We start from the raw sequence: 26,936 nt of genomic DNA, 5'->3' as shown, positions 1-26,936 counted from the left end.
ATCCCCAACTCCTCCTCCTGACCTCCTGACCGGAGGCGGCAGACAGGCAGAGGCTATAAATACGCTAGCTGTACGGTACACCTTCATGCCAACATATGGCAATTTATGTCCAGCGTTCTCGACCTATCAGTAACGTACCTATATCGTACCTCTAGCGTATTCAGCGTATGCCTAGCGTATGCTTAGCGTATTAACCATACGCACAAAAGTTTTGAGCATGTTCAAAAATTTATTTCTGCCTCAGCGTATGCCAACGTATGCCAACGTATGCCAACGTATGCCAGCGTGCTTGAAACGTATACAACCTATGCCTAACGTTCCCCTGGCGTATGTCAGCGTAATTTTCATACGCAACTCATATGCTTCTCTCATACGCAACAGTGTGACAGGGCCATTAACAAGTGGAGGACAGACAAAAGAGAAACCAGTGGAATAAGTAAGGGCTGGTTTCTACAATGAACAGTACTGTTGCTGAGGAAATATGTTTAAACTCTTGACTTTAGCCTGACATTAGATAAATTGTAGAGGGTTCATGAATAATCTAGTTTGGGTGCCGCTTTTAACAAACAACTATGAAGTCATTTTGACTTATTTCTGAACCATGGATCTCACACCTGGGTGTGAGACCACATGTGTTGAGTCCCCCATGTATGTGGCAAGTATATCGGAATAAGACACGATAGAATAAAATGTATATATTTAAAAAAGTGTTTCTGTCCAGATGGCTACTCCATGCCGTGAGCCTGACACCCCCTGCTCATATACATTAGCTCTCACTTTGGCATAATATGACATAACAATGAGCTTTGTGTGAGCTTTGATGGCATTAGTGGAGATTAGTGTAATTAGTGCAAGCTTATAAATCACTGGGACCCGAATAAGCTGACTGTATCGTTGTACGGTTAAACAGACCATGCATGAGTTTGACCTCAAGGCTGGGAACAGGGTCGGGAATCACGCGGATCAGACGCAGCAGCAACTCGACGTCCTGTAGTCTTGTTTCATTATAGTGGCAGGAAAAGCCCGGATGCATTCAAGGAATCAAACAATGGCACTTTGAAATACTTTGCCTGCTTTTGTTTCGAAGGTGTAAGTTGAGTGCATTTGTGTGCGTCTGTGCACCTCTGTGCACAGCTCCGTGTGCATGTTGTCAGTTATTTATATCGCCTGTTTACATTTCACTGTTCGGATCATGTTGCAATCTCTCTTCCACCCTTTTCTGACACACTTGTCCTAACTGAATATCTAACTCGCTCTTTCAAGCTCTCTCCGTCTCGTTTTCTGTTCTTCCAAATATCTCCACATATTTGTGAGTGAAATAAATGAAGGCTCGTTTGTTGTTCCTGATGAAAGTGAAGTGACGAATGCACTGTAACATGTCTTTCATTGTGTTTCGCACTGTGTATGGGCTGTGGTGCTGGGATAATGTAGGACTTGGCATGTGCAGACTGACAGGCACTTTACTCTTAGCACAGCGTCGATTTGTGCTGCCAATTTCTCCATCTGGTTTGTTAAATACAGACACACACACACACACACACACACACACACACACACACACACACACACACACACACACACACACAGAGAGACTGAAGGTGCTGCTGTATGCAAACAACAAGCGATGCGGCGGCAGTCTAAAGTCGACGCTGAGCAGCAGCACCAAATAGGTCAGAAGTTTACAGAAATATTTGAAGCCTGAAATCAAGACAAATGAAGCAAACATCACTGGGTTTTGAGCAATAAAAGCATGAAAAACAGCTACACGCTGACATAGTAGAATGGGAAATCTAGCTAGCTTCCATGTGTTGTTTGATATATCGTGCTAGCTTTTAGCAGGCGTTGACTGACACGGCATCGCTGGTTTGTTTTCAGACCTTTCACTGCGCTTATGCAAGCTCTTGCTCTCCGGAGACTCACTTGGTGCTTGACGCTTCTGGTTTCTTTTATCATTATTGGACAGTGTTTGACTTCTGAATTTACGATGTACAAATTCGAGCTTGCAGAGCACACTTTGAATCTCAGATTTTAAGGGAGTGCACATCTCCCTGTCAAAAGAAGAATGTGAAAATACCTTTCGAAAGAAACTTTGTGCGGTTGGGAGTCAGAGTAGTCAGTGTCAGATATTTTGGGGGAAATAAACGTTGAAAAAAAATCTTTTTTAGAGACACACAATGAAGGGAACTATTAAAGCCCCAAAATGTTTATTTCAATATGCTCAAGTCAGAGTCTGTGATTTTTCATATTGTGCCAATTAGTCGTGTTTCTTGAGGAACGTCACTTTGACTGTGGTAAATAATTATTCATATACAGTGATTGTAATTCGAATTGGGCTACATACATTCAATTTTAACTCCACTCTACTGTGAAACCTTTTAAGAAGATCCGGTTTTGGTTGCACTGCAAGATGTATTCAGTACCCTGCAACAACAAATTGGATTTTCATTTCCAGAGGTGAGATGAAAGCTGAAAATGGGATTTGCTCCTCTGATTTTCAGATTTACAAATTTGGAACCTCATGCTTGCTCTCATTTGTTGCTCTTCATGACCAACACATGATCCTCACTTGTTCAAACGTTTGCTACCTGTTTGTCTCTCCCTCGTCCACTTTCCCTCGGCGTCCCCGGCTCTCCTTTTAGCAGCCATGTGAAGCGTGACAAACTATCACCATTACCTTAATCAGGCAAATGAGCTGGAAAGGCTGGTAATTCATAACGCCATTGCCTGATTTGGCTTCTCATTACAGTCGAGCATTTCACAATGAGGTCACTGATAAGTCCTGGTCACACCTTTTTGTCACCACCTTTTTACTGCTCTTTCCCTGCTGAGCACTTGATTTAGGCTTTTTTGTGAATTTCAAACGCTAACTGCTGAAGCTGACACGGACAGGGGGGGGGTTGGTAGATGGTTTCCTAGCTCCTCTACATCGCCTGCTGAAGGCAGGATGTGAATCTAAGAGGTGTTTATCAGTTTCAGCTGCACACAAAGCCCACACAGACAGCTAGATACATATGGACGGAGAGGATGAGAGAGCACACTCACACTCAAACGCACACACCGATCAGTTTTTATGTGCGTGTCAGTTTTCTTTCTCCAGCTGAAGGCTTTCAGCTGCAGATCATTTAATGGCTACCGGCAGATGCAGGCACGGCTTAGCTTTCCATCACTGAAACACAGTGACAGTCGTATATTACTAAATGTGGAAAAAGTAACTACAGCCTTGGCAAAAGCAAACAGAAAATAAGAAAGGGAAAATAAGTTAAAAGCTTTTGCATGGCAAGTAATCAGCATTTGTCTGTCGAAACATTGCTCCCTACTTTTGGGCTGGTTGCCGTTTGAATGACTGCTAAAAGATTTTCTCTTTATATATCTCAATAAGCTCTGTAATATATAAAAGAAGAACAGTTAGCAATGCAGTGAGAAAGAGAGGCACTGGAATTTACAGAATACAAGTCTCTCCAGGTGTCACCGGGTGAACTTTCACCTCTGACATACTTTAGATTTGACTAACTTCCAACTGAGCTGAAAAATGCAAACAGGATTTTTTTTTTTAAAAGACTACCTTTTGACCTTTCAGCCGCAGGGTAAGTTTTAAAACAGTCTGTTTGCCACAAAGTCTTCCCCACCCAGACTAAAAAAGCAGCTCTATTATTGAAGTCACACAACAGCTTCTCTTATTATTCAAATGTTCATTATGATCGCTGCGGAAAACGAGGATAGCATCCACATGTGGAAGCACGGCCGTGTATGAGAAACTTTATGGAAAAGTTTGATTCGGTCGTCTGATCCTGAAGCTGCAAGTGTAATACAAAGATTTTTCTTCCCTCTTTGTTTCATATGACCTGTCGTTTCAGCTCTAAGTCCTCCATTGCAGTCAGTGCCTGCAAAAAGCTCTTTGATGGTGGCAGCTGGAATTTGTAGAGTGGGGGAGGGTGGCTGATTGAAATAGCAAGCCTTTAGGAGCCATGATATTGTGCAGAAGATGAAGGGAGGTAAGGTGGAAAGGCACAACTGTGTAGGAATGGAGTGAATTATGAGGTTGCACTGGCATTAAATTGAAAGAAAGAAAAGTAATCAAAGTGACGGTGTATATTCTGTGGTAATAAATCATTAGTGCGTGCAGTGTGACCCGCCTGGGTGTTTGAATGTGGTGACCGTGTATTGAAATGTGTTAACTAAGGTCACATATTACATAGGCGTGTGTTTTTTTGTGTGAAGCTTGTTTGCACTATGCACATGCTGACAGAATACAAACACGTTTTTTTTTTTAATCATACTTACGGCCTTAATCATGTCTATGTGGAGATAATAAACTTGAAAACAATTTGGAGATGGGCTCTGCTCTAGTATGTCTTTAATTTTGTAGCCATGATCTGGGTCTGTGTTTGATTTATAATGCTGCCAGCAGAGAAATGAAATAAGGAGGGGGGGGGGGGGGGGGGGGGGGGGGGGGGGAGGCAGAGATCAATGACACCTTCATTTGATTATTGATGGTTGCACTAAACTGTGGAACTCTGCTCTCTGGCAGCAGTGGGGTGGGGGCAGGTGATTGTTGATAAGGAGCGATGGATTGCCAAAGGAAAGATGGAAAGGGCTGAGTCAGGACCTCAAGGTCTCTGTGGATAGATCTAAAGGTCGGTGATTGACTCATTTGTGCTTGCGCAGAGATTCATAGTTAGCACAAGTAAACAAACCCAGCTACTTAGTCTTATCATCTGCCAGCAAGTGTTACACCTGCTGCCAATGTCATGGCTTTTATCAGACACAGGTGGGCATAACTTCCATCACTGTAAAGGTGTGATGTAATGTTTTTTTTTCAGTGACTGTAGGTGTTTTATCAAAGCTTCTGGAGATAACATCATCTTTGCTGTTTTCTCATTTATGATTCATAACTATTTAGAGCAGTGGTTTCCAACCTTTTTTGTCTTGTGTACCCCCTGAGCCTTTTGTCATACCATGAGGACCCCCTCACTCACACGTGTTGATGATTCTCCGAAAGTAGAACGTAACACAAATGATAATTAAATGAAAATCATTTTATTTCATCTCCTTAATTTGAACATTTAATTCTCAGTCATTTTCTTTTTTTTTAAACTCAAATTAAACATTAAAATGAAAAATATGTTGCCTTAAAAATAAATAATAAACCTGCCTTTGTTATATATAGCTCTTGTAACATTTACCACAAAAAAACTGGAGTTCCTTTGAATAAGTCCCCTTTAAACAGGCACTTAAACTTTAAAAATCAGGAACGACACACCAAACAAATGGCCAACTGCAGGCAAATATGGATAAATGGCTGAAACGTCCACTTCTGTCAGAACCACTCTCGTCAAAATGAGACGAGAAACAGAGATAAATTTCAGAAGCTTATTCTGAATGCATACAATTTGTGTTTGGCGGTATGGCTCTGTTCGGAGGAAGTTCCCGACTTTTCTATGAGCTCCATGGAAGCCAAGACAGGGAACAGCAGCATCCTCAGGTGGAGTGCCTTTCATTTGCTGTAAAGGCAACAAACCCCCTAGAACAGAGCAAGCAACAATGACAACAGTATGACATTGTTTGGCAATGAAAAGTCGGTGGAGCAGGGGAGATGGTGGGTGCAAGCAGGAAGCAAAAAGAGCAGTGACAGCAAACCAAGTTTAAATGAAGTGCCCCAAATGCCAGCATCCAATTGCGAGCAGCAGCTGATTACCCATAAGCGCAGTTGGTTTGTGGACAGCCATAAGGGTTGGGTCGGCGTCAAACCCCCTAGAACAGAGGAAGCAACAATGACAGCCAATAGGCAAAGGGCGCGTTGACTACGTGGTCTGCCAGAACTATCACGATGCTACATTTGCTGGATTCAGGAGAGGGTTCAGAGGAGCCCGCCGAGAAATGCAAGAAAGAGGCCAAACCTAAACCAAGGCAGTACTGTGAAAAACTATATTTCATATGGATTCACTTCTACGTCTGCGGACCCAAGTCCTGGCAAATAACTCAATGAAACCAGCCCATGTACAGCAACAGCAGAGCACCAAACACTCGGGAAGTGTCGGTAAAACTGAGGAATTTTACGAACGAAAGCTGTCGGAAATTGAAGTGAAATGACTGAGAATATTTACTCATCATCCTGGAAATAAATTGTTAAATGTTTCCACGTACCCCCTGCAATGTGGTTGGGAATCACTGATTGAGGCTATGTACACACGTAGCTGGGTATTTTTAAAACCGAATGTTTCCCCCCCTCCGTTTATAAAATAATTTGTATCCACATTACCTCGTTTTCGAAAAAAACACCTTCCACACGTAACCGAACATCTGCGTTTTCACCTGTCTTGACAACCCAAATGCATTTGCTGTTTTGCGCAATCTGCCCTCGTCAGCTAAATAATAAAGTGTGCACGCAACTTTTTTGAGCACACTGACAGGTGATCGCATGACAGTGGACTGCCCCTCGATATGAGGACGTAATAATTCCGACAGCGAGAGGAGTGAGGACCGGGACATGCGAAATTGTCACGCCATTCCTCTGGGAGTACGACTTGGGCGTGTAAAATCAAGGCAGTAAACAGCGCCTGCACAATAATAACCACCACAGTTCTCAAGACATCCATGCTTCTTCAGTAAACAAAGGTCGCACTTTAGACTTTAAAGCAGATTAGTTGTTGTTTTGGCGCATATTGTGACGTTCGAAAATGCAAAACTCCGGTTATCTCTGTCTACACGCAGCTGCATAAACGGAGTTTTCAAAAATCTTCACTTTGCCCGGAGTTTTTAAAAACATTCGTTTACGATGCGTTTTTATGCGTTTTCATGTGGATGACAGGTCCAAACGTAGAAAAATATATTCGTTTTAGCAGATACCCGGCTACGTGTGGATGGGGCCTTAGAGTACAGAAAGAGCTCTTGGTATAGTGACTAACGACCTATTGAGAGCAGATTGAGGTGATACCTCGATTTTAGATCTTTTAGTGCTGATTTTGATACTGTCAGTCACACAATCCAAACACAATTTTCTGGATTTTCAGAGGTCATTGTGTTTGGTCCCCCAAATTCTTTCAATATCATTGGTTAAAATTCTGTCACTCTTTCAAATATTATAACCAAGGCGACTTGGAATCTACAAGGGATCTTTGATTCTTACCACAGTTTTTATGATTGTGTCAAACATGTCACATAGTCTTGTTTTTTTTTACAGCCAAATATAATCTTAAAAAATAGCTAATGTTATTTTTGTTCCACTGTTGCTTTCATAAACATTAGGCGTACTTTGTTTGAATTTATATACAGGTATCAATGAGGACTCCCTCTGTTGTCTCCAGTTGGTTTAATATTCAACGAGACTCGTTGCTGGGACTGAAAAGCACAAACCCATCATCTCTTTGCTTGCCTCCCCGCACTGGCTCCATGTTAGATTTAGTATTTGTTTAAAAATCTCACAGATCACCTTCAAAGCCTGAGATGGCATTGCCCTAAATTACATCTCAGACTTGACCTGTTGTGGTCCCTCCCAATCATTAAGATCTTTGAGGTAATGCCCCGCTCACTATTCCCAGCTCACAGGTTGTGACAAATGGTGATCAAGCCTTTTCCATTACAGCTCCCCTCTTGTGGAACTCTCTACTCTCTGAACTCAAGCATGCTAAAGTCTCTTAGTGGTCTTGAGTTCAGGTCCCTCCTTTAAACTTTCATCCTTGTGAAAACCTTTGGCAATATATATTGCAGATAGTTTTATTACTGTAGCCTTGTGAACAGTCTCTATCTGCTGACTTGTCTTATTCCTTCTTGGAAAGTACTTTGTAGCTTTTTATTTAAAAAAGCTCTACACAAATTATATTTTATTGTTATTATTGTAATGTAAAGTGTGTGAGTATGTTCAGAGAATAGCCCAATAAATATTGGCTCAAATGCCAGCTTTGAGTCGTGAAATACTTCAAATATAATGTGACGTCCAGCAGAATAAAATGTTTGGACTTTGTTTGTTGTTTGTATCACACAGGATTACAAATATTTACATATTTGCTGTCTTTTTATCCTTCAGGGGTGAAAGGTATTTAATGTTTTCTCACTCTCTGAATGGCAGCATGGTTGCTCTACTGTAAAATGTGCAGATTAATATAATTACACTGAACAATCTGAACCCCTACAGGGATTGACTGTCGTTAGGGTTGATTGATCAGCCAAATGTTGCCTGAGTTCACTTTGCTACATTCCTAATATTTCCATTTGTCTTCTTATCTGTCTTTCAGGTTCCCGTGAACCTCATTTCACAGAATGCATGTCAAGGGACCAGGTGACATTCAGCTGTTGGTGGAATCCAGGCACCTTCCACAACCTGTCTGCACCCGGAGCACTCAGAGCCTTCTACCTTAAGAAAGACAGAGTGTAATTTCAGCTCTTCATTAAGTGCATATTTGTTGAACCTAACGGGGACCTTCATTTCACAATGAATTTTCTCTTTTTCTTCCATCTCCACTCATTCAGCTCTCCCACCAGCGAATGGAAGGAATGTCCTGAGTATATCCATTCAAACAGGGAGTGCTTCTTTGACGCAAACCACACAGCCATTTGGATCCCCTACTGCGTGCAGCTTCGTAGCCAAAACAACGTAACATATTTCAATGAAGATGACTGTTTCACTGTGGAGAATATTGGTTAGTATGAGATTTATGCATGTATCTGCACTTCATAATCATGTCTAAAGGTCTTTTTACACACTTTTTTTGCACTTTTTAGCACAAAAGGAGGCTTGCTTTTGGTCTGTGTGAATTCCTGTTGGGTAATTCACACAGACCAAAAGGGAAGTCTCTTAGCACCTCATTGGGATACTTCCACACAGCAGGCCGAACACAGTGTCAGCTGAGTGACGACTGAGTTGTAGGTTAGTGTGGTGTGTTCTGCCATCCTGGCTCTCATTTGCACACACAGACCTTGCAGCCCTCTTGTTACCTTTGCTGGCAGTTCAGAGGCATATCAGATAAACTTCAGCTTCACATTCAGCCTCTGTACTTTCACACATGACACCAATGTGCAATGAATGCGTGTTAGTCCTGCCTTGAAACACATTTGAGCAAGCAAACCCTTTGGTCTCTTTTAAACAGGCCCAGGGATAATAACAGAAATCACATTAGATTGATGTTTTAAGATAATTCAAAAAGATTAAAAAGCACAAATAAGTCTCACAGCAGTGTACATAACAGCATCCATTACCTCATTAATCCATCAAATTAGTAACCATTTCTGGTGCCAATGTTTAGAGCTTTCTTAGGGAGTGTCTTACGTAAACCTCTGACATTGCAGACCTGTTGACTTATGTGATGTCAAGTCTAAACAGCTTTGTAAGAACTTTAGAATAACATTGGAGTGTGCAGCAAGGTATTTGAAATGTGCAAACAATGGCTCTACTGTAAAGACAAGCCTCTAAAAGACATGGAGAAGCTGCATTCAGCTTCTATGCTCCACATCTCTGGAACAAACTCCCAGAAAACTGAAACACTCAGTGTATTTGTCCAGGTTGAAGACACAGCTCCAAATCTGAAGCTTGAGTTTCAAAACTTAATCATATTTTAACTACTGATTTTATCTATTGTTCTTATTTATTTATTTTTTTGTTTAAAATTTAAATCATGGTTTTTATTTCTACTATTTTGATGTATCTGTAAAGCACTTTGAATCACCTTGTTGTTGAATTGTGCTATACAAATAAACTTGCCTTAAAAGTGGATTGTAGATTCCAAACTACTGCCCAAATAGCAATAACCAGCATCTCCAGCAAAATCAGCCAAAAAGCAGAATGCTTGATACAAAGCAAAGTTCCAAAACCCCTAAATTTCCGTCAAAGGATCAGCAGGTAATCAGCAGGTAACAGAAATCTGCATCTACAGAAAATGCAGATTTTGCCTGCACAGGAGGCATGCCGGGAAAAAAAAGGCTCTGCCCCTATAGAGCAAACTCTTGTTTGCCAGCCAGTGAACACAATGGGAAAAGAACAGAGGTCTTAGAATAATGTGCTCTGGACAGACAAATCAAAAGCAGTTGTTTGGCGTGAGGGATTGTAGACACCCTTAGCTGATGTCTGACAGTCTTTATCGGAGCTTCGTGTTTTTGATAACTTACTTTGCTGTTTTACTAGTGCCGCCACCAGGCCAAAGTTTGCATTCATAACCAAGAAGTAACAGTTTGATTTATCCAATCGATAGCCTTGCAGTTTTTGATTTTTAATGAGTTTTTGCTAGTTTGTTCTTAAATCCATTTTAGGCCTAAATGTAAATACAGTCCACAAAATGTGTTGTAATGTAATTAACACTTTTACACATCCACATCTTTAAAGATTGTGAACATGTGTGTTGTGGGTTACACTGAACATCAAATCCCATACTTTTTATTCTGTGAAATCATTTGTAGACCAGAGTGCTGAGAGGTAATTCACTAAGTCAAAGGGTGAAAATAGCTGTATTTGTTCATTCTGTTCAAACTTGAACTTTTGCCTTTTTCCTCACAGTTCGTCCTGACCCACCCGTGTCCTTAAACTGGACTGTGCTGAATATAAGCCCCTCAGGACTAAGTTACGATGTCATGGTCACCTGGGAGCCCCCTCCCTCCGCAGACGTCAGGGTGGGCTGGATGCGCATTGAGTACGAAATCCAGTACAGAGAGAGAAATGCCACAAACTGGGAAGCAGTGAGTCCTCCCTCCAAACACTTTCTTTTGGAGAAATACACACACTTACTTTTGCTGAATGGTTGTTAAAACTTGCTTGAAACTGCGCAAAATGGACCTTTGCAAATGCATAAACCTACATAAACAAAAGCAGCCATGCATCTTCTTAAATAAATTGTGGGTAGTTCAAACTGGCAAAGTGTCAGTTTTCCTTTCCCCGCCCTCTGAACTCTTGTGGCTGAAATGCAATGTAGCTTTGTTGGCAAGGCTGTGGAAGCCGGAGCAAGGCCCTCTGAAATAACAGAGTCTCTCTGAAGGAAGTGAAGAGGGGGGGTCTGTAGGTCAGAGGCCATGGGACCTTGTACAGACTCGCATTCATTTCTGCCTGGCTTGCCAACTTGACAAATGCAGCCTTGTAAACTGTATAGGTCCCTCTATTGTCACAGCCTGTCTTCTATCCACTATATCTGAATGCCTCAACAGATGTACCTTTGAAAAGGTCATATTTAAAGGTACCAAAAATAAACACAGACATCTTGAAACCGTGTTTAGCTGCCGTCAGCTTCGATGGAATGTTTGTAGTTGTTTCTGTCAGAGCAGCTGCGTCAGTTAAAAGGCAGCAACATTACATTCTTTCCATTTTGATGTTATTGTTATTTTGTAAATCTGCAATTTTCAGTTGGAGATGCAGCCGCACACTCAGCAGACGATCTACGGTCTGCACATAGAAAAAGAGTATGAAGTGCACATCCACTGCAGGATGCAGGGGTTCGTTAAGTTTGGCGAATTCAGTGACTCCATCTTCATTCAGCTGACAGAGATTCCTACCAAAGGTAAGATAGAGTTTGAGCTGGATTGAAACAAAAAGAAAAAAGAAAAGAATCTCCCTTTTGTGAAATGTAATAATCTGTGATTGGCCCGTTCAGCTCAGACCATGAGAATGCACAGATTTAGAAGAATGTAGATTTGATCGTGGTGATAGTTTCAGTTTTGTTTTGTTTTTTTGTTTTTTTTAGAATCTACTGTCCCATTTACTCTGGTTCTTATTTTTGGCGTTGCGGGCATCCTCATACTCATCATGCTGATAGTCATCTCTCAGCAGCACAGGTAGGAACAGTGACCTTTTGTCTGTTCTGGGCATTAACCTTAGAGGTGTTCAAAACGTATGTTTCATGCAGCAGTGAGAAGTTTGCTTATTCAGCAAAGACTGTTTTCTCAAAATTTCTATGAGTAGTAAAGTTGAGTAGAAGATGAGATTGAGCAAAAACTAAGGAATTCAACTAAAGGTGTAGCATTCATTTTCTGTCCGTTATTTTAGTTTCGAAACAATATCGAAGTGAAAACCAGAAAGGGACCCAATATGTAAAGTGTTTGGCACAAAGAATTTTGAAACTTCAATCAACTTTACCTTTTGAAAACCTCAAAGCTTGAAAACTACTTTGACTCCCCCCTAAAATCACAGACCATGGCCTCCTCCAATCATCTGCCTGCACTATAGAAATCAAAACTATTGCTGCTCACGAAACAGGAGAAGACTATGACACAATAGTAAAGTCTGTTTGGGTAGCCATTTGCTCAGTTTGTGCTGCTGTTAAGAAAAGGCAAGCACAACATGTGGCAGGCCAAGAAAACTTTCAGAGAAAACTGTGTATAGCATTACTAGAAAAGGAATTCCAAACCCCCACTTGATTTTAAAATGCCTTCAGGGAATTTTTTGCAAACTCTGGAGCAGTAGTACATTGTGTAGCAACACTTGCACAAATATGACCTGCGTGGAAGAGTCATCAGAAGACATCTACTGTGTCCTCACCACCAAAATTAGCTTCAGACACTTGGAAATGGAAACCTAAACAAGGGAAGCATTTTGGAAACGAGTCATGTTGGCAGATAAAGTCAGTTCTAAAGTTGTTTGGGGGCGTTAAGAAACGTCACATTCAGATGTTACACTGTCTTTAGGAGAAGCTGAAAATGTAAAGATAACGGCATCTACATCAGAACAATGATCAGAAATACAATCCACAATAGACTACATCAACAATCACAAGCTGAAATTTCTGTTCCTTAAACTAATCTCTATGAAAAAATCTGTGAACAAATCTTAAAGTTGCAGCGTATGACGACTTGAGCCTCTCACAGACAGATCCCTGCAACAAAACCTGACTCTTAGCTGGCGACAAAAAGCATTTATCAGGTGTAAAATTAAAAAAAAAAAAAACATGAGGCCAGCCCAAACTTTTGCTGGGAGACATTTTAATTTTTTTGTTGTCAAATAAGGTAATTTTGGATGTTTAAAATAACTCCATCATCTTCAGTTTATGCCTTTGGGAAATCAGATCATCTACTACTGTCTTGTATAAACAGCTCTTTAAACAGGGATGCCCATAGCATGGCATGGTATTTTTAAAGACTAATACTGACAACTGTGAACACATTAACTGCATCGCATCCTCCTACCATTGCAGATTGATGATGGTTCTTTTGCCACCTGTTCCCGCACCCAAAATTAAAGGCATCGATTCGGAGTTGTTAAAGGTAAAGGTACATTTATGTCCATGTGTTTTTTCTGTCTTGTCTGTCATTTTATTCACGTGCACATTCATACTAGACCCACAGTGATTAATTTGCATGGCAGTTTTTAGCAAGCTCATCACAAATATATATATCTATATATATATATATAGATATATATATATAGATATATATAGATAGATATATATTTATATATGATAGTGAAAATACTGGTAATATTCTATCAGTATTTCAGTCATTTAGTGTCCCTCCTGACATTATTTATCCACTAGAGAAGCTAAGTTTATTTTGCAACCGTTACATGTCAAACTTTGTCAGTGTTCCTTGACAACCACTTTGAATGGTTTTACACAATTTTAGCCAGTGTCAGTGAAGCTGTAAACAATAATAGTTCAGACACAGACGACACAAGATTACTTAGTAAAGTGATTACATAAAAGGTCTTATACCCAGTGTAATTCTGATCAAAAACAGACTTTACTGTACTTGTGGCTCATTTGACTCAGGCAGGTTAGACCACATAACCATCGCACCACCCTCTGTTCCTTTCCCAATCACTGCCTGTAAATAGAAAGCAGAGAGGAAATGAGGCGCTCTGCAGGAAAACATGCGAACACGAAGAGGGTCACAGTTCAGCATCAGTGTAGGGTGTGCGATGAGGTTGCATGCATGGCAAAGCCTTAAAGCAACCCCTATACACTAAAAAAATAAATAATAATGTTGCTAATGTATCAACTATACAAAACTGGAACGCAGTGTTGGGTTTATGGCAAATATTTTTAAATAGTTACAAGCCAGTCCATAAGTAAAAATGTTCTAAAGAAACAGGTAAGATTTTTATTCATTGCATGTTTTGTGTCCATGCAGAAGGGAAAACTGGAGGAGCTGAATTTTATGCTGAATGGTGGAGGTATAGGTGGCCTACCAACGTATGCACCAGGTTTCTACCAAGACGAGCCATGGGTGGAGTTTATCGAGGTTGATGAGGAGGATGCAGATAGTGAAGAGAAGGAGGACAACCAGGGCTCAGACACCCAGAGGCTCCTGGGTCTTCCCCAACCCGGGAGCAACCACAGAAATATCGGATGCTCCAACAGCATCAGGTAGGGGAGAGATTCTCTGCTAAATTCATTTGGCTCTACCAGGTGACCACAAATATAAATTCTTCCTCCTTTCTTTTGGTTCTTATTTTCTCCTCCAGCCAACCTGATGATGATTCAGGGCAGGCCAGCTGTTACGACGCAGATCTGTCTGATCAGGATACCCAAATGCTGATGGCCGCTCTTCTGCCGGGCCAACCCGAGGACGAAGAGGACGAAGAGACCTCATTGGGCTTTGCGGAAAGAGCCCCGGCTTTGGAGAGAGGTGAAACGGTTGTTGTCCAGTCCCAAACTGGAGGACCCCAGACTTGGATCAACACAGACTTCTACGCCCAGGTCAGCAATGTTATGCCCTCTGGGGGGGTGGTGCTTTCTCCTGGCCAGCAACACAGAATCCAGGAGAGCACCTCATTCTCAGAGAAGGAAACGCAAAAGAAGGATAAACAAAGTCATGACAGTGAGAACACTGAAGAACAGAAAGCAAAAGAGCCTCAGTTTCAGCTCGTGGAAGTGGATCCAGAAGGAAGTGGCTACACCACCGAGAGCAATGCCCAGCAGATCAGCTCTCCCCCTTCCTCTCCCATGACTGGGGAGGGGTACCAAACCATACTCCCTCAGTCAACAGAGACCAAACCTGCAGTCACAACAGATGCTAATCAGTCACCTTACATTCTTCCCGAATCTCCCCAATCCCAGTTCTTTGCCCCTGTTGCAGACTACACAGTGGTACAAGAGTTGGACACTCATCATAGTCTGCTCCTCAACCCACCTCCCCGCCAGTCTACCCCTCCATGCTTGCCACAGCACCCCTCCAAAGCCCCTATGCCTGTAGGGTACATTACCCCAGATCTGCTGGGGAACCTCTCACCCTGAAATGACAGTGCCATCAGATGTCCTCTGTATGTGTAAGACTCATCAGCCAGGAGGTCCCTTGCAGCCGAGCTACCCGGCTCCTGTCGGAAGCTAAAAAAAACTTGCAGCACACTGAAAGGATGAGCGTGCACAGGTTTTCAGAGGATGCTCAGAGGGACATGTAAGGCTGCACATTATATTCTTAACTCTCTTGCATCTGTTAAAAAATACAGAAAAGGGGAAAAAGGCAAAGTCATAAACCAAATGCACAGTTTGCTCTTTTTGTTAACATCCTTGCATGATGGTTAAACTGCCTTCAATTGCATTAGATCTCTGGCTAATTGTGCATAGAGCAATGACATTGTTGAAGTCTTAAACAGCGATATCCGAGTATTGATGTCAAGAAGAAAAGCACATTTTAGTCACCACTACACAGAGAGGCGCCCCACAGAGGTGTATTGCCACTTACATTTAAATGTTTCCTATTTTATCATGTCATCTTACTAGTACCTCACAAGAGATATATTTTTATACAATAAAACCCAACACTGTTGAACACAGCTATGCAGATTTGCATACCTGGCTTTATGCTAGCTGCAAATGTAATCGAATAGATTATATCAACGAGTAAAAATCAGACAAATAAACTACACTCTTGCAGTCGGGAGATGTCAGTGCAACAGGTGACCACAATAAACCAAAGAAGAGTCTCTTAATTCGTAATATATGATCGCTGTTATATCTCTTACTGTCATTAGGGAATAATGAAAGGCAGTCTGGGAAATTAAGGAAATCCTTTACAGTGGTCGAAACAGAAGAGTCAGATAAAAAGGGAGATTAAACACTTGATCAACTAATTCCTGGAATGATTACAAGATTGCAGGTCCGACTCTATATGTCCCAGTGTGGATTTAAGCTTTTACCCTGAGGTTCATTATTTTGACTTTATTTTCACATTTACAAGCGAACCTTTGTCACTGATGTTACTGAAGTGCAAGGACACCCACAGCTCTGGAGCCACTTAGTGCAAACTGTGCAGTAGAATATGTAGCACCACCAAGTGTGCCTTGCTCAAGGGCACGCTGATTTAGCTATTTAGAAAAACAAAAGGGATGCACATTGCTGGTATTCCCCCTCATAATCTTTTAGTGGTCAAGTTCTCTGTAAGGGAGACGTATACTTCTCATGTTGTATTGTTACTCCAGGGAGAGCAACTGGATAGTTGGAAGACTGTGAAAATGTGTAGTACATGTAATTAGCCAACACTATACTTAGTATCTGCCACGTATACCAATTAACAACCTGTGCCTATTATAGTGGTATTGGCTTGCCGTTTCAGTGTTATGGTACTATTCTTATGTGATTTGGATTTGTGCATTTATGCATTGCTGTGTACAGACGAGCACTGCTATGTATAGATGAATTGATGTAAATCCTATCTGTGCACAGATACTCTTCTAAAAATCTGCACACACGCTGACGCAGAGACATGCATGCATGTACTCATACCATATATAAAAAAGAAAAGCTGCCTTAATTATAAACTGTACTTAACGTTGCCTTTCTGACACAGTCCCAAATCTTGGGAAATGAAAATTGGCACTAAACAACTATTATCAAGCCAAAAAATAATCCTCTAAAGTTTATCCTGAAAAACTTTTGTACAAGTTTTGATCTGAAAGCCCTAAAAAGATAGCCTGATAAACCAGCCTAAATGGATTGGATGTCTAATTTAGTCTGGCACCGATCAATGGATACAACGGAACATTGTTGATGAGCACAACCCGTTGTCTTTCAAACCGCGTCTGTGCCTATAGGCCAACGCTCTGACCAATCAGCGCAACTGACTGTGACGTAGTAAGCGCGACAGAAAGCTTTGGTGGGAGGGGACTCTTCCAAAACTGATGCCAAGCACAGATTCTATAATAGGACAGATACGCCACTCACGGTGCATTTCCGGTTTCCAACGAGGCGATTTTGGTTGCAGTTCCACCCTCTTTCCACGTGGGGCGCCCAATTTTGGAGACCAGAATGAATGGAGTCCTATGGAGCTATACGCCCTTTCGTGCCCTTATCTCAAGATATAATTTTTTCTCTAGTAATTCGAATGTTGTTTTCGAAAGAGGGTGTTTAGAAAATACCCATGGCTGAGTTTTAGATTTTTAGAGCCACTCATTTGCTTAAAAAAAGGATTTGAAGTGTATATGACGTCATACATAGCTGGTCGACCAGCTGTCATTAGCACAATGCTAGCGCGTTGTGGACAACAAGAAGCCAACCAGTAAGAAATCAAAGGGATATATGTACTCGTTCAGTTGATTTTTTACTTGAAACCCATGTTGAGCTCTCAGAAACTACATTCAAATCTGAGCGCTCTTGAGGAGACTTAGGTGAAACTGACCATTTGTAGCATCTAGCTCCATTGGGCCCCATTCATTCTGGTCTCCACCGACGCTCCCAGTGGAATTCTGGTGGAACTGCAGCCAAAAAGCCGGTACAATGGGGCTTAATAGAGAGTGGCAAGGCTGTTCGTTATAATGGCTGTGTGCCAAGGCTGAATCAAACGAGCACTGTTCCATTGCCGCCGCCATCTTTCTTGTTGTGCTTTCGCTTGTCTATGTTCGCTTCCACTGCCCAACGTCGCACTGCTCTGTCGTCACTCCCTCAGAACCCTCTGGCCCGCCCGCGTTGATTCAAAACACATCTCTGCGTTGTGATTGGTTTAGTTGCCATCTGCCAGATTCAGGGCAGTATTTTCAAAATGACAAGTGGATCGAGGCCAGACCCAACCGCAGGCAAAACATTTTGCCGTCCAGCAGTTGGCGCTGGTTTTCCAGGCTACTAAAAAGATATAGTTAGCAACAATTGTCTAACAAGGTGTGATTCTCTAATTAGCTTTCCCCTCATGATTTTCTTAGATTAACCTAAATTAGGACATTGTTTATGCGGACCCCGTTGTTGGTTCTTTACAAATGTAAGCCTGTTTAAGTGAGAGGACAGCAGAGGAGATCTTTTCCAAAGGTTTTCAGCTCTTCGTGTTTTCATTCTCACAATTCTGTCATAAAACTTGACACTATGACTCATAGACAGCATAGTTTGTTTGCGTATGATAGGTTGTCTGAACCAATAGAGCTTGCCTTACAGTATATGCAGGGTTTCATGATGCAACACAATGAATTTCCATATCAACAAGTCCACAGCTGAATCGGAGCAGCTTGGTATTGTATAGCATGGAGGAAGCCTTTATATGAACTTCTCGCCGTGAACAAAACATACTTAACAGCTCGAAAGAAACACATCCAGCCTATCAATTATGCTGTTTTGGACTCTTTCTGGAGATAAATAGGCTGATGGCGTGGATGGAATAGGTCTTTTGTATGAGACAATCCCGTAACAAAGAGAGACAAAGCAAGAGCCATGACATAACAGTGTTAAAATGTGAATCTGATAAATATGTGCCATTATTTTCTATTTCTGCCTCTCTCATGTCTTTGAAACAAACTCTTCTGCTGCTGCTGCCTAGTTGCGGATGATGCCAGCAAAAAGATAATGCTGTTGCATAAATGTCTTAATATATTCACTATTGCTGTAAAATTACAAGTATATATTTTGAAGTCATGTTACTTGTTACAATGTATTGCTGCTTGGTACATGTGTTTCTTCTACAGTCAGCCTTGCCGTAGTGAGCAGGGTTCGGACGAGGGTGCAGCGGTCGCTGCGTTTTCCACAATGCTTCAACGCTGTGAGAATGTCTTGTGATAAAAACCTGCCTAGAGGTTGAGACTGACGACCTGCAAATATTCTGAGCGAAAGCAGAGAGACGTGCCTCGTTGACTTTAATGTAGTTGTGAACGTGTAACGCGAGTAAATGCTGTCAGAATACTGAGAGTAGGTATTTTAAACAGTGTTTGCGTCACTGAGAGTCATGTCATTAAATTGTGCGCCCCCCTTTCGAGCTTACTGTCAGGCGTTTACTTCTGCCTGTTCACTGCGCTTAGTCGTAATGTCGTGTCAAAATTTGCAAGCGTTATTTGGAGCTTACAAATGTCAAAGACACTTTAGAGGAAGCACTTTGTACACATACAGTTTATATCAAATGTTTAAAACACTAGTAAGGTTTTTGTATCTCGGGCCGAAACAAAGTATGTAATTTACATGTTACTATTAAACAGCGTTACGTTTTTCTAAGACAGCACAAAAATCAGACCGTGAGGAACCGTCAATATGAATAAGCTTTAGTTTTTGTTTGTAGAACGTATTTTACACAGATTGCCAGAATGATGTACTGTTATGGAGTATTTAATGTTTGTTATAGAATTTATTGATAGACCAGATATCTTTTATGAAGTCGTATCAACATTTAGGTGGAGTGGAATGGTTATATTATAACTCTGTGTTCCTATTTCTCTCTCATTGTGTAATTTCGTTATGGAGAAGTGCATTTTGACGGGGTAGAGTATTTTATAATGATGGGCTTTGGCCCGCAGCCTCTGTTTTCGAAAGGGTGGCTTTTGTCGCTCGCTTGAGTCTGGAAGTGATTTTGCTGGAATTTGTGCTGGTTGTTTCTGTTTATCAAACAAAGAACACTGAACCGCACATTTTTTCAGCTTGTTAAGGAAATTGTTTAATTCTTGACTTAAGTACTGCGGTATACGGTCTTTTTTTTTTTTTTTTTAATTTTAATAACGTTCAGTGGCTCCACTCTCTCTTTCTTTCCATGTGTTAATGTGTGGGAAGAAAGAGACCATGTGTCATCAAGGCTCATAAAACTGGAAATATTCCTTATGCCAGACTTAGAAACATCTGCATTGCAGTCTCAAGTGTGAAAAATGCCAGAATTTGTCAGTCTGCAGTGGCTGCAGTAATTAATATGGCTTCAGACCCCATCCCCCCTTCTGCTCTTCCTTGGAGCACCTGTCCTTGTTTAATGGCTGCTGCTTTTCCTTCGGGCCACAAAATATGTTGATCCTCAATATTTTGTTAATGTACTTTTACAATGGAGCCTTTGTGATGTTGTATGTGTACACAATAAATATGCAGCATCTTGTGCGTTGTTTTTGTCTACTTTGTAAATAAAACGCAACTTGCTTTGAAAGCAGCTTCATGGGCTTCATCTTACCCAAATACTCCCAACTGTAAATTAAATCTAATAAGTGTTTTGAAATGCAAACGTAAGCTTAACAAATTAGATTTCACTTGATTATCAAGATCCTGCTACCGATTATTGACAATTTAATCCATTTAGGATGCAACTCACTGAACTCTTCACAATGCCTCTTTAAGTCACTAAAAGAACTTAGGCACCACAGTGCACAAAGGGTCAGCTAAGATCAGCCCTCGACTACAGAAAAGGATGAAGAAAATGTACACTTCACAGTGGTTTCAGTGTTCGAATGTAAACAGATTAATATGGATTGCATGTGTGTGTGAGAGTGAGGAAAATGAGAATTGCTTGCCTGTGTGTATGGTGATCGGAGGGTGGAGAATGCACACTTGTTTGTGAGCAGAATAGAGGAACTTGTGTGTGAATGAGTTCACAAGTGTGTGATTCTCTCTGCTGCTGCTGCTGCTGGAGTAAGTGGAGCGGAGGAAACGGCTACTGAAACAGTCATGCATCGAGGGGAAAGCATATCGGACAATTAAGACACAGGCTGTGTACTCTGTTGCTCTGTGTGGGGCTGATTGAATCAGAGAGACAGCCACTCACAGCTCTTTGTCTCAGGACATTGCAGGTAATTACCCATAAGTCACTGTTCTCCTGTATTGGATCTTCAGCCCAATTACGCCCACACAAGCTGTCCACCTCGGCCACATTTATTACCTCCGGTTGCTTGTTGACCTTTTCAGGCACACAGTCCAACAGGCAATTCAGCTACAGAACACAGATCAGAGGGTGTTGCACTTTGAGTCTTGAAAACACTTAGCTCTGCACACTTGCATCACTACGTTTTTGTTTGCATGGAAAAATGATTTCTATGATGCTTCTCTTTTCAGTGGCACATACGATCATGCTGTCTACATCCAAAGCCATGCCAAATACAAATAGAAGATGAAAAACATTGCTGTAAGGAATACAGAAAATATGTGAAATATCAAATGTTTATTCATATGTGTTCAAAAAAATCCACCCGTGATGTTGTTACTGGTCAAATGTGATGCCTTTTTCTTTTTACATAATGAGTTGAGAATTTTCTAAAGCTAAAAGCATTGACATTCCTCCCTTCCAAATAACTCCTGCAAATGTTTCTGTTTCTCGTTTGCATGAAAAGCCAGAAGGATTTGAAAATGACATTTGTGAACAGGTAACAAGAGAAGGTGAAAAACCAGAAGCACGACACCTTTAAACGCAAGATTTAGCAATGTGATGGTGGTGTTTTTGTGTGGACTGTCATTGCCATCTGTTGACACACCGGGGGAAAAGCATTGCATTTTACGCATTTTTTATTTCTTTGTATTGGGAGGAGGGGGTTTGGAGGGTGGGGGAGTTACAAATTCATCATAAAATCCCCCCCCCCCCAAAAAAAAAAACACAACCTATGTCAAACCCTCAAATCTTCTAACGTATATGAATGTTTTTAAACTTATATTCAACTAGAAGAATCACACACACGAATAGAGTATGCAAACCCTCTTTATTCAACTCCCAGTTTCCATGTTTAACAGCCTTAACACAATACAGTGCTCTGTGCAAGCATCAGGTTTTCAGGGTGACTGATGCCTTCCCACAGAAACCATCATTAAGTACAGAGTGTATTCCAACAGTCTTTTATCACATCTCTTTTCACTTCCCTTTGACTCTTCTCAAATAACAAAACTTTGTAAAAGTTTTTTTTAATCAAGCCTTGGATAAATCCTTTTTTAGTAAAAGCAATACGCAACATCTAAAGTGTGTCTGCAGCAAAAGATGGACACACCTGAAACACGTTAAATGCTTGTAATGTATCTCTCGGTAAAATGCAAAAAGAAAGCAATTCATGGTAGTTACTTTTGTTAAATGAGTGCAGATCAATAACGCAGCGTACAAACAATTCAAAGATATGAAGTTTTTTAGGTTCACCAAACGGTCTGTGCTGCTTGGTTTTTCCAAACACAAAGTTGCATTACATTTCCTGATTGATTTTGTTGTTGTTTGTTTTGTTTTTTTGTCTAATTCTATTCAAAATAGTTTTCAGGTCATGCTCTAATTCATAACATCTTCTTAATAGTGCTCATCTTCTCTTCTGATGTTTTTTTTTTTTTATCTGAAATGTTTAAAGAGTTTATCATGTTCTTGAACTTCCTTCTCCTCTCTCTCCTGCCTGACATCATACAGACGCCACTAGAGCATAGTTTCTGCGTCTGGTTTCATAAAGGATGGTGAGAACAAAATGGAGGAGGCAGCTTATGACCATGACAACTACATACACTCCTGAGACAGGAGGAGGACAAGCAACAGACATAAAAAATTGAGACAGGTGACAGTTTTTTAAAGTGCAATCTGCCGTTTGAATGATAAACTGGCATTACATGCATTACAGTTGGCTTCTGTGCTTATTTTGTCTAATTTGATCATTATTTGTGTAAGGTTGGATTCCTCCTGCTCAACTTTCCTGTCAGGATTGCTCATCCCCCTCGCCCAGGGTAATACTTGTTGGTAAAACGAACACTTGCCACCAGTGTTGCTGGCTGAAATCAGTAACAGCTTACAGCTGCTCTCATCCTCAGCTAGCAACACCAGGGGGTCATGCTCATTGGGCTGGCTGAGGCTGCTGTCAGGCAGCAGGAGGCAGGCGTCACTGTCAGGTCTCCCTAACATCAACTGCAGCGCTGTCCAGCCCCTGTCACTGTCAGGAGGCGGGCAACGCCTCGTCACAGTGTCAGTGAGCGAGCGGTTGCTCACTCCCTGCATCGCCAAACAGCCTACGTCAGTGTCAGCATCAGCTGACCTTAGGAGAGGCTTCGTTTTCAGAGCCTGCTTTCCTCTGTCAGCTGTACTTTGACTTTCACCTGCCCTTCCCTGATACTCATGGGGCTACTTGGGCCTCCTGTGACACATGCTGTATTTGCACTGCTTGTTGCATGTCGTCTGAGTTTAAATGATGCTGATTTTGAGACAACCCACCATCATGGTGACCATGCCCCTGTGGTCTAACACCTTGCTGACTTTGACTTTGTCCGTGGTCAGAACCGTCATGGTTTCCATGGTGATGACCATGGTTGTGATTATGCCCATGACCAAAGCCACGAGGATGGATACCACGATTATCCCCATGCTGGCCATGGCCATGATTGCCATGATGACCACGGCCATGATGACTGTGACCTTGTTCGGTGTCACCCCCTCCAGCTGAGGTTCTGTCTGCATCAGGCTGTGCATCTGCTTTCCCTTTGCACTCCTCTGGGGTCTCAGCACTCTGTGAAAAAACAGAGACGGAGCAAGAAGTTGAACTTTCCCTTTAAATGTATTTGCAACGTATTATCCAATAATATTTGATCAATTCATGTTATCACAGTGTTGTTAAGTCTATACCTCATGTGAGCACTCTCCACATATGCGATTGCAATATGTGTCTTTAATTGCACCCTCAATATGGCCCTGTCCGATGATGGAGTATGGAAGTGAAATGTGGTGGGTGAGACGGCCGCACCTGATAGCAAAGGACGTTACTGTTGAGTTGAAAACGGCTTCTTCATTTCGACTGCAAAATGTGAAACATGTAACAAACCTGTCATAAATGAGGAAGTCGTCTTTCTCTCCTCTCAGTGTCTGCCAAACATCAGGCTGCTGCTCATCCTGTTTGTAGAGTGTGACGCTCTCTGAGAGTCTTTCACCAAGCAATGGGTGCAGGCGCTGTGCTTGCTCCCCCTGGTGGTTGATGACCATGTAAACCACATCCCTCAGGCCCTGACTCTCCATCGTCTGGCGCAGGCCATCAATTCTGCTCAGTCAATGTACACCAGAGGGCATGAGTTTAAAATCCATTAAAAAAAATGCAGATTTTATAAATAATACATCAATTATACTTGATATCTGACTGACAAATAAGTATGTATTGGATGTACTACTTTGACAGTGAACTGAAAAACTAAATGACAGCAGAATCTTAGAATAATCAAAAATGCAGGACAAGAGGTCATAGTAAAGTATGGCCGCCCCATACCTGGAGGCCTGCACCAAGCAGAACAGTCAGCTGGCCTGTAAGAGGGCCACCACCGTCACCCGGCCCTCTGACCCCTTCATAGGTTCCACTTCCCCAATCTTCCAGGGTGGCGGCTGCTGACAGCGAGGTCCACCCCCTTCACTCTCTGCACCGCCCCCGTGGAGCAGGCAGAGAGTGAGGAACAGACTGAGGCACGCCCACATCCTGTGGCACCTCCTCCCTGCTCCAAACTGCAAAGCACAGAGAGGGAGGGGGGAGAGTTTGGAGATGGGAAAACATGAGGTGAAAGAGGAGTAAGAACATGCTCAAACTCAGCAAACAAAAGTGCGACTGTTGCACGAAAAAAGGTTTTCATTTAAACCTCCTCCTGTGTGTGCCACCAAACTGTTACAAGTTTTCATTTCCGCACAAACATGACTTGATATTGGCGAATATGGAAAACTGAGCGAGTGAGTGAAGGTAGCAGTTGAAGTTGCTAAATCTAAGCTAGTGTTTTTTCTTTTTTTTTTTAAGCCTAGTGACATCTTAAATACAAAAAAAGCATACAGTTGAACAGGAGGCATGCTTGAGTATGCCTACACTTTACACAACTTACTGTATCACCACATGCATGACATCCAGAAAAGGTTAATAATGTAGAAAATGGTTCAGTGGCTGACTGAAGGTGGATAAACTGATACATTGCGTATGCAATGAAAATGTTTGCATTGCATATTTGTCCATTTGTTCATCATTAAATGCATATTAAAAGTTGTAATATGTGCATTTTCCCAATTTTGAGTAGCTTTATATGGTAAGAATAATTCTGCCACTCACCTTCTGCTTAAAAGTTTCTGTCCCCCTGTTAAGCTCTGCTTCGAATAGCTCCTTGAACAAAAACAAGCCTCCTCCTCCACTACTCCCCCCTTTTATACTCTGCCTGTTGTTTTTCTGTCTGGTAGGAGGACAAAGTTCAGTGGAAGCTGTATGCTGATGCTTACACTTTTCTCAAGTTAAAAAACACAAAGTGCATGAAATTGTCTCGTTGACAGGACACAAACATCCTTTGTAGGAAATGTTTGTGACAACTGGTCATTTAAAAACTTCCTTCATGTGTAGTATGATAGTGACTGGAGAAAAAGTAGCTTCAGCACTGACCTTGGGTGGATAAGCTTTAGGAAAAGTCCAAGCAATCTAAATTAAATAGGTTTAAATTACAGTTTTGTCATTTCAGTGCATATAAGAAAATGTCTAAGAACAAGGAGGGATATTGTGCAATTCTGTTTCATACTTTCTGCAAAGGGAGGGGAGGTGAAAAGGATAGAAGGCCGGACTTTGGAGGGGTTCCAGCGTGTCTCTGCAAATTCCATTTAAACACATCCTGTGCACTTTGGCAATCCCTGAGAATAAAACCTCGAACGAGTTCTCAAATTTAAAACAGTTGGAAATGAAGAGTACAGATCAATGTTAACAGGATGTGATATATTACTAAGAACATAGGCAAGCAAATTATATTCTCATTCAGTCCAGGGCAGGCCAAAGTTTTTCATCACTTAAGTAATTTAGTAGGGACTAAGAACCCCCCAAAAAGGAGCTCTGTCTGTTATAGCTACTGATGCTACAGTACAGTTTCAGATGCTTTACAGAATTATTCTGAAACACATTTTAATTCTATTCAAGACTGATGACCCCAGCTTGGGTAAGAGTTCATTTAGTATGTGGCATAGCTTTAAATTGACAATAAAGCTGTAATTCTTGTGACATAGATGGGTCAGATTATGTAAACCAGCTGTAAAGAGCATCATTGTACAGTAAAGATAAGTTATCTGTCTGGAGATGACAAGTCAGCTCGGAGTAATGAGAGCACATTTAGGGGGGGTTGTAAGGTCAAAGGTCAGCGTATGGTGAGGGTAGCGAATATAAATGAGATTGTGATTTAAGAATGCATTTCTGCATTCACAGTAATGTTAAGTTAATGAGCAGTACAGGGAATGGTCAAACCGCAGCACATAGTCGAGTTTTAGCTTTGGAGATATGATGATAAGAAAACACGGACCACACCACCAGCACTGGATGATGTATAAAATGAGGGCTGCACAGCAACTACTCCCTCTAAAAGAAATCGAGTGATAACTAAATAGATACTGAAATGACAGAACTGAACCAAAGCAGGTGGAGGCTGTGTTGCAAGTATTGCAAACTTATAGTACACATAATGAATGTGGCTACCAATGTCTATGAACGTTATCTGAGCTGTTTAGTGAGATGTAGCAACTTCACTTAAGCTGTTAGCTGACACAGCAGAGCAAGACAGGGGATTTATTTTTATGACTTGGCGTGTCCCACTGCACATAGATTATTCTGTGACCCAGTGGTACTCATTTACAGAATGTGGCACTGTGACAAATATCTCAGGGCACATTAACCTACATTGAACAATGCTTTTCAGTAAACTAATAATATTACAATGAATCAAACAAGTCAAGGATTGAAAAGATGACAGTGACAGTGGTGCAGTACTAAAATATCTCACAGAATATTGCTAAAAATTATTTGAACCAGACCTTACAGACCTATGCGTGACACTTCTCACTTTGGTGCAGCCGACAGGAATAATAATTATGCAACATACACTTGGGTTATTCAAATTAAATATATATTCAACATTCAAACTGAATATGTTGTATATGACATG

The 26,936-nt window shown here is 41.4% G+C and overlaps 2 protein-coding genes across 3 annotated transcripts in view; one reads left to right on the top strand and one right to left on the bottom strand.

Moving 5' to 3' along the window:
• ghra (growth hormone receptor a) overlaps positions 1 to 16,811 on the top strand; it is a 34,154-nt gene extending 17,343 nt beyond the window's left edge. Inside the window, exons 3-10 of the mRNA XM_075467725.1 lie at positions 8,232 to 8,367; positions 8,467 to 8,636; positions 10,484 to 10,662; positions 11,321 to 11,474; positions 11,658 to 11,748; positions 13,104 to 13,173; positions 14,038 to 14,273; positions 14,372 to 16,811. Of these exons, the coding sequence (XP_075323840.1) occupies positions 8,232 to 8,367; positions 8,467 to 8,636; positions 10,484 to 10,662; positions 11,321 to 11,474; positions 11,658 to 11,748; positions 13,104 to 13,173; positions 14,038 to 14,273; positions 14,372 to 15,143 (1,808 nt within the window). The 3' untranslated portion in view covers positions 15,144 to 16,811. The remainder of the gene's footprint in view (positions 1 to 8,231; positions 8,368 to 8,466; positions 8,637 to 10,483; positions 10,663 to 11,320; positions 11,475 to 11,657; positions 11,749 to 13,103; positions 13,174 to 14,037; positions 14,274 to 14,371) is intronic.
• Positions 16,812 to 21,735: 4,924 nt separating this feature from the next.
• Positions 21,736 to 25,181, bottom strand: selenop (selenoprotein P). 2 transcript variants are annotated; one of them, XM_075467724.1, is made up of 5 exons: positions 25,079 to 25,180; positions 24,263 to 24,492; positions 23,828 to 24,040; positions 23,632 to 23,749; positions 21,736 to 23,515 (listed from the first exon to the last, which is right to left on the bottom strand). In XM_075467724.1, the coding sequence occupies exons 2-5, from the start codon at positions 24,463 to 24,465 to the stop codon at positions 22,823 to 22,825; spliced, it is 1,227 nt and encodes a 408-aa protein (XP_075323839.1). In that variant the 5' UTR covers positions 24,466 to 24,492; positions 25,079 to 25,180; the 3' UTR covers positions 21,736 to 22,822. The 2 variants fall into 2 exon arrangements, with proteins under 2 accessions (XP_075323839.1, XP_075323838.1); XM_075467723.1 differs by having other exon boundaries at positions 22,850 to 23,515; positions 25,079 to 25,181.
• Between the last annotated feature and the right edge of the window lie 1,755 nt (positions 25,182 to 26,936).

Source organism: Odontesthes bonariensis, chromosome 6, assembly GCF_027942865.1.
Source record: "Odontesthes bonariensis isolate fOdoBon6 chromosome 6, fOdoBon6.hap1, whole genome shotgun sequence".
In the NCBI taxonomy this organism is placed as follows: Eukaryota; Metazoa; Chordata; class Actinopteri; order Atheriniformes; family Atherinopsidae; genus Odontesthes; species Odontesthes bonariensis.
The sequence above is the reverse complement of the archived record's forward strand: the minus strand, read 5'-3'. Positions and strand labels throughout refer to the sequence as shown.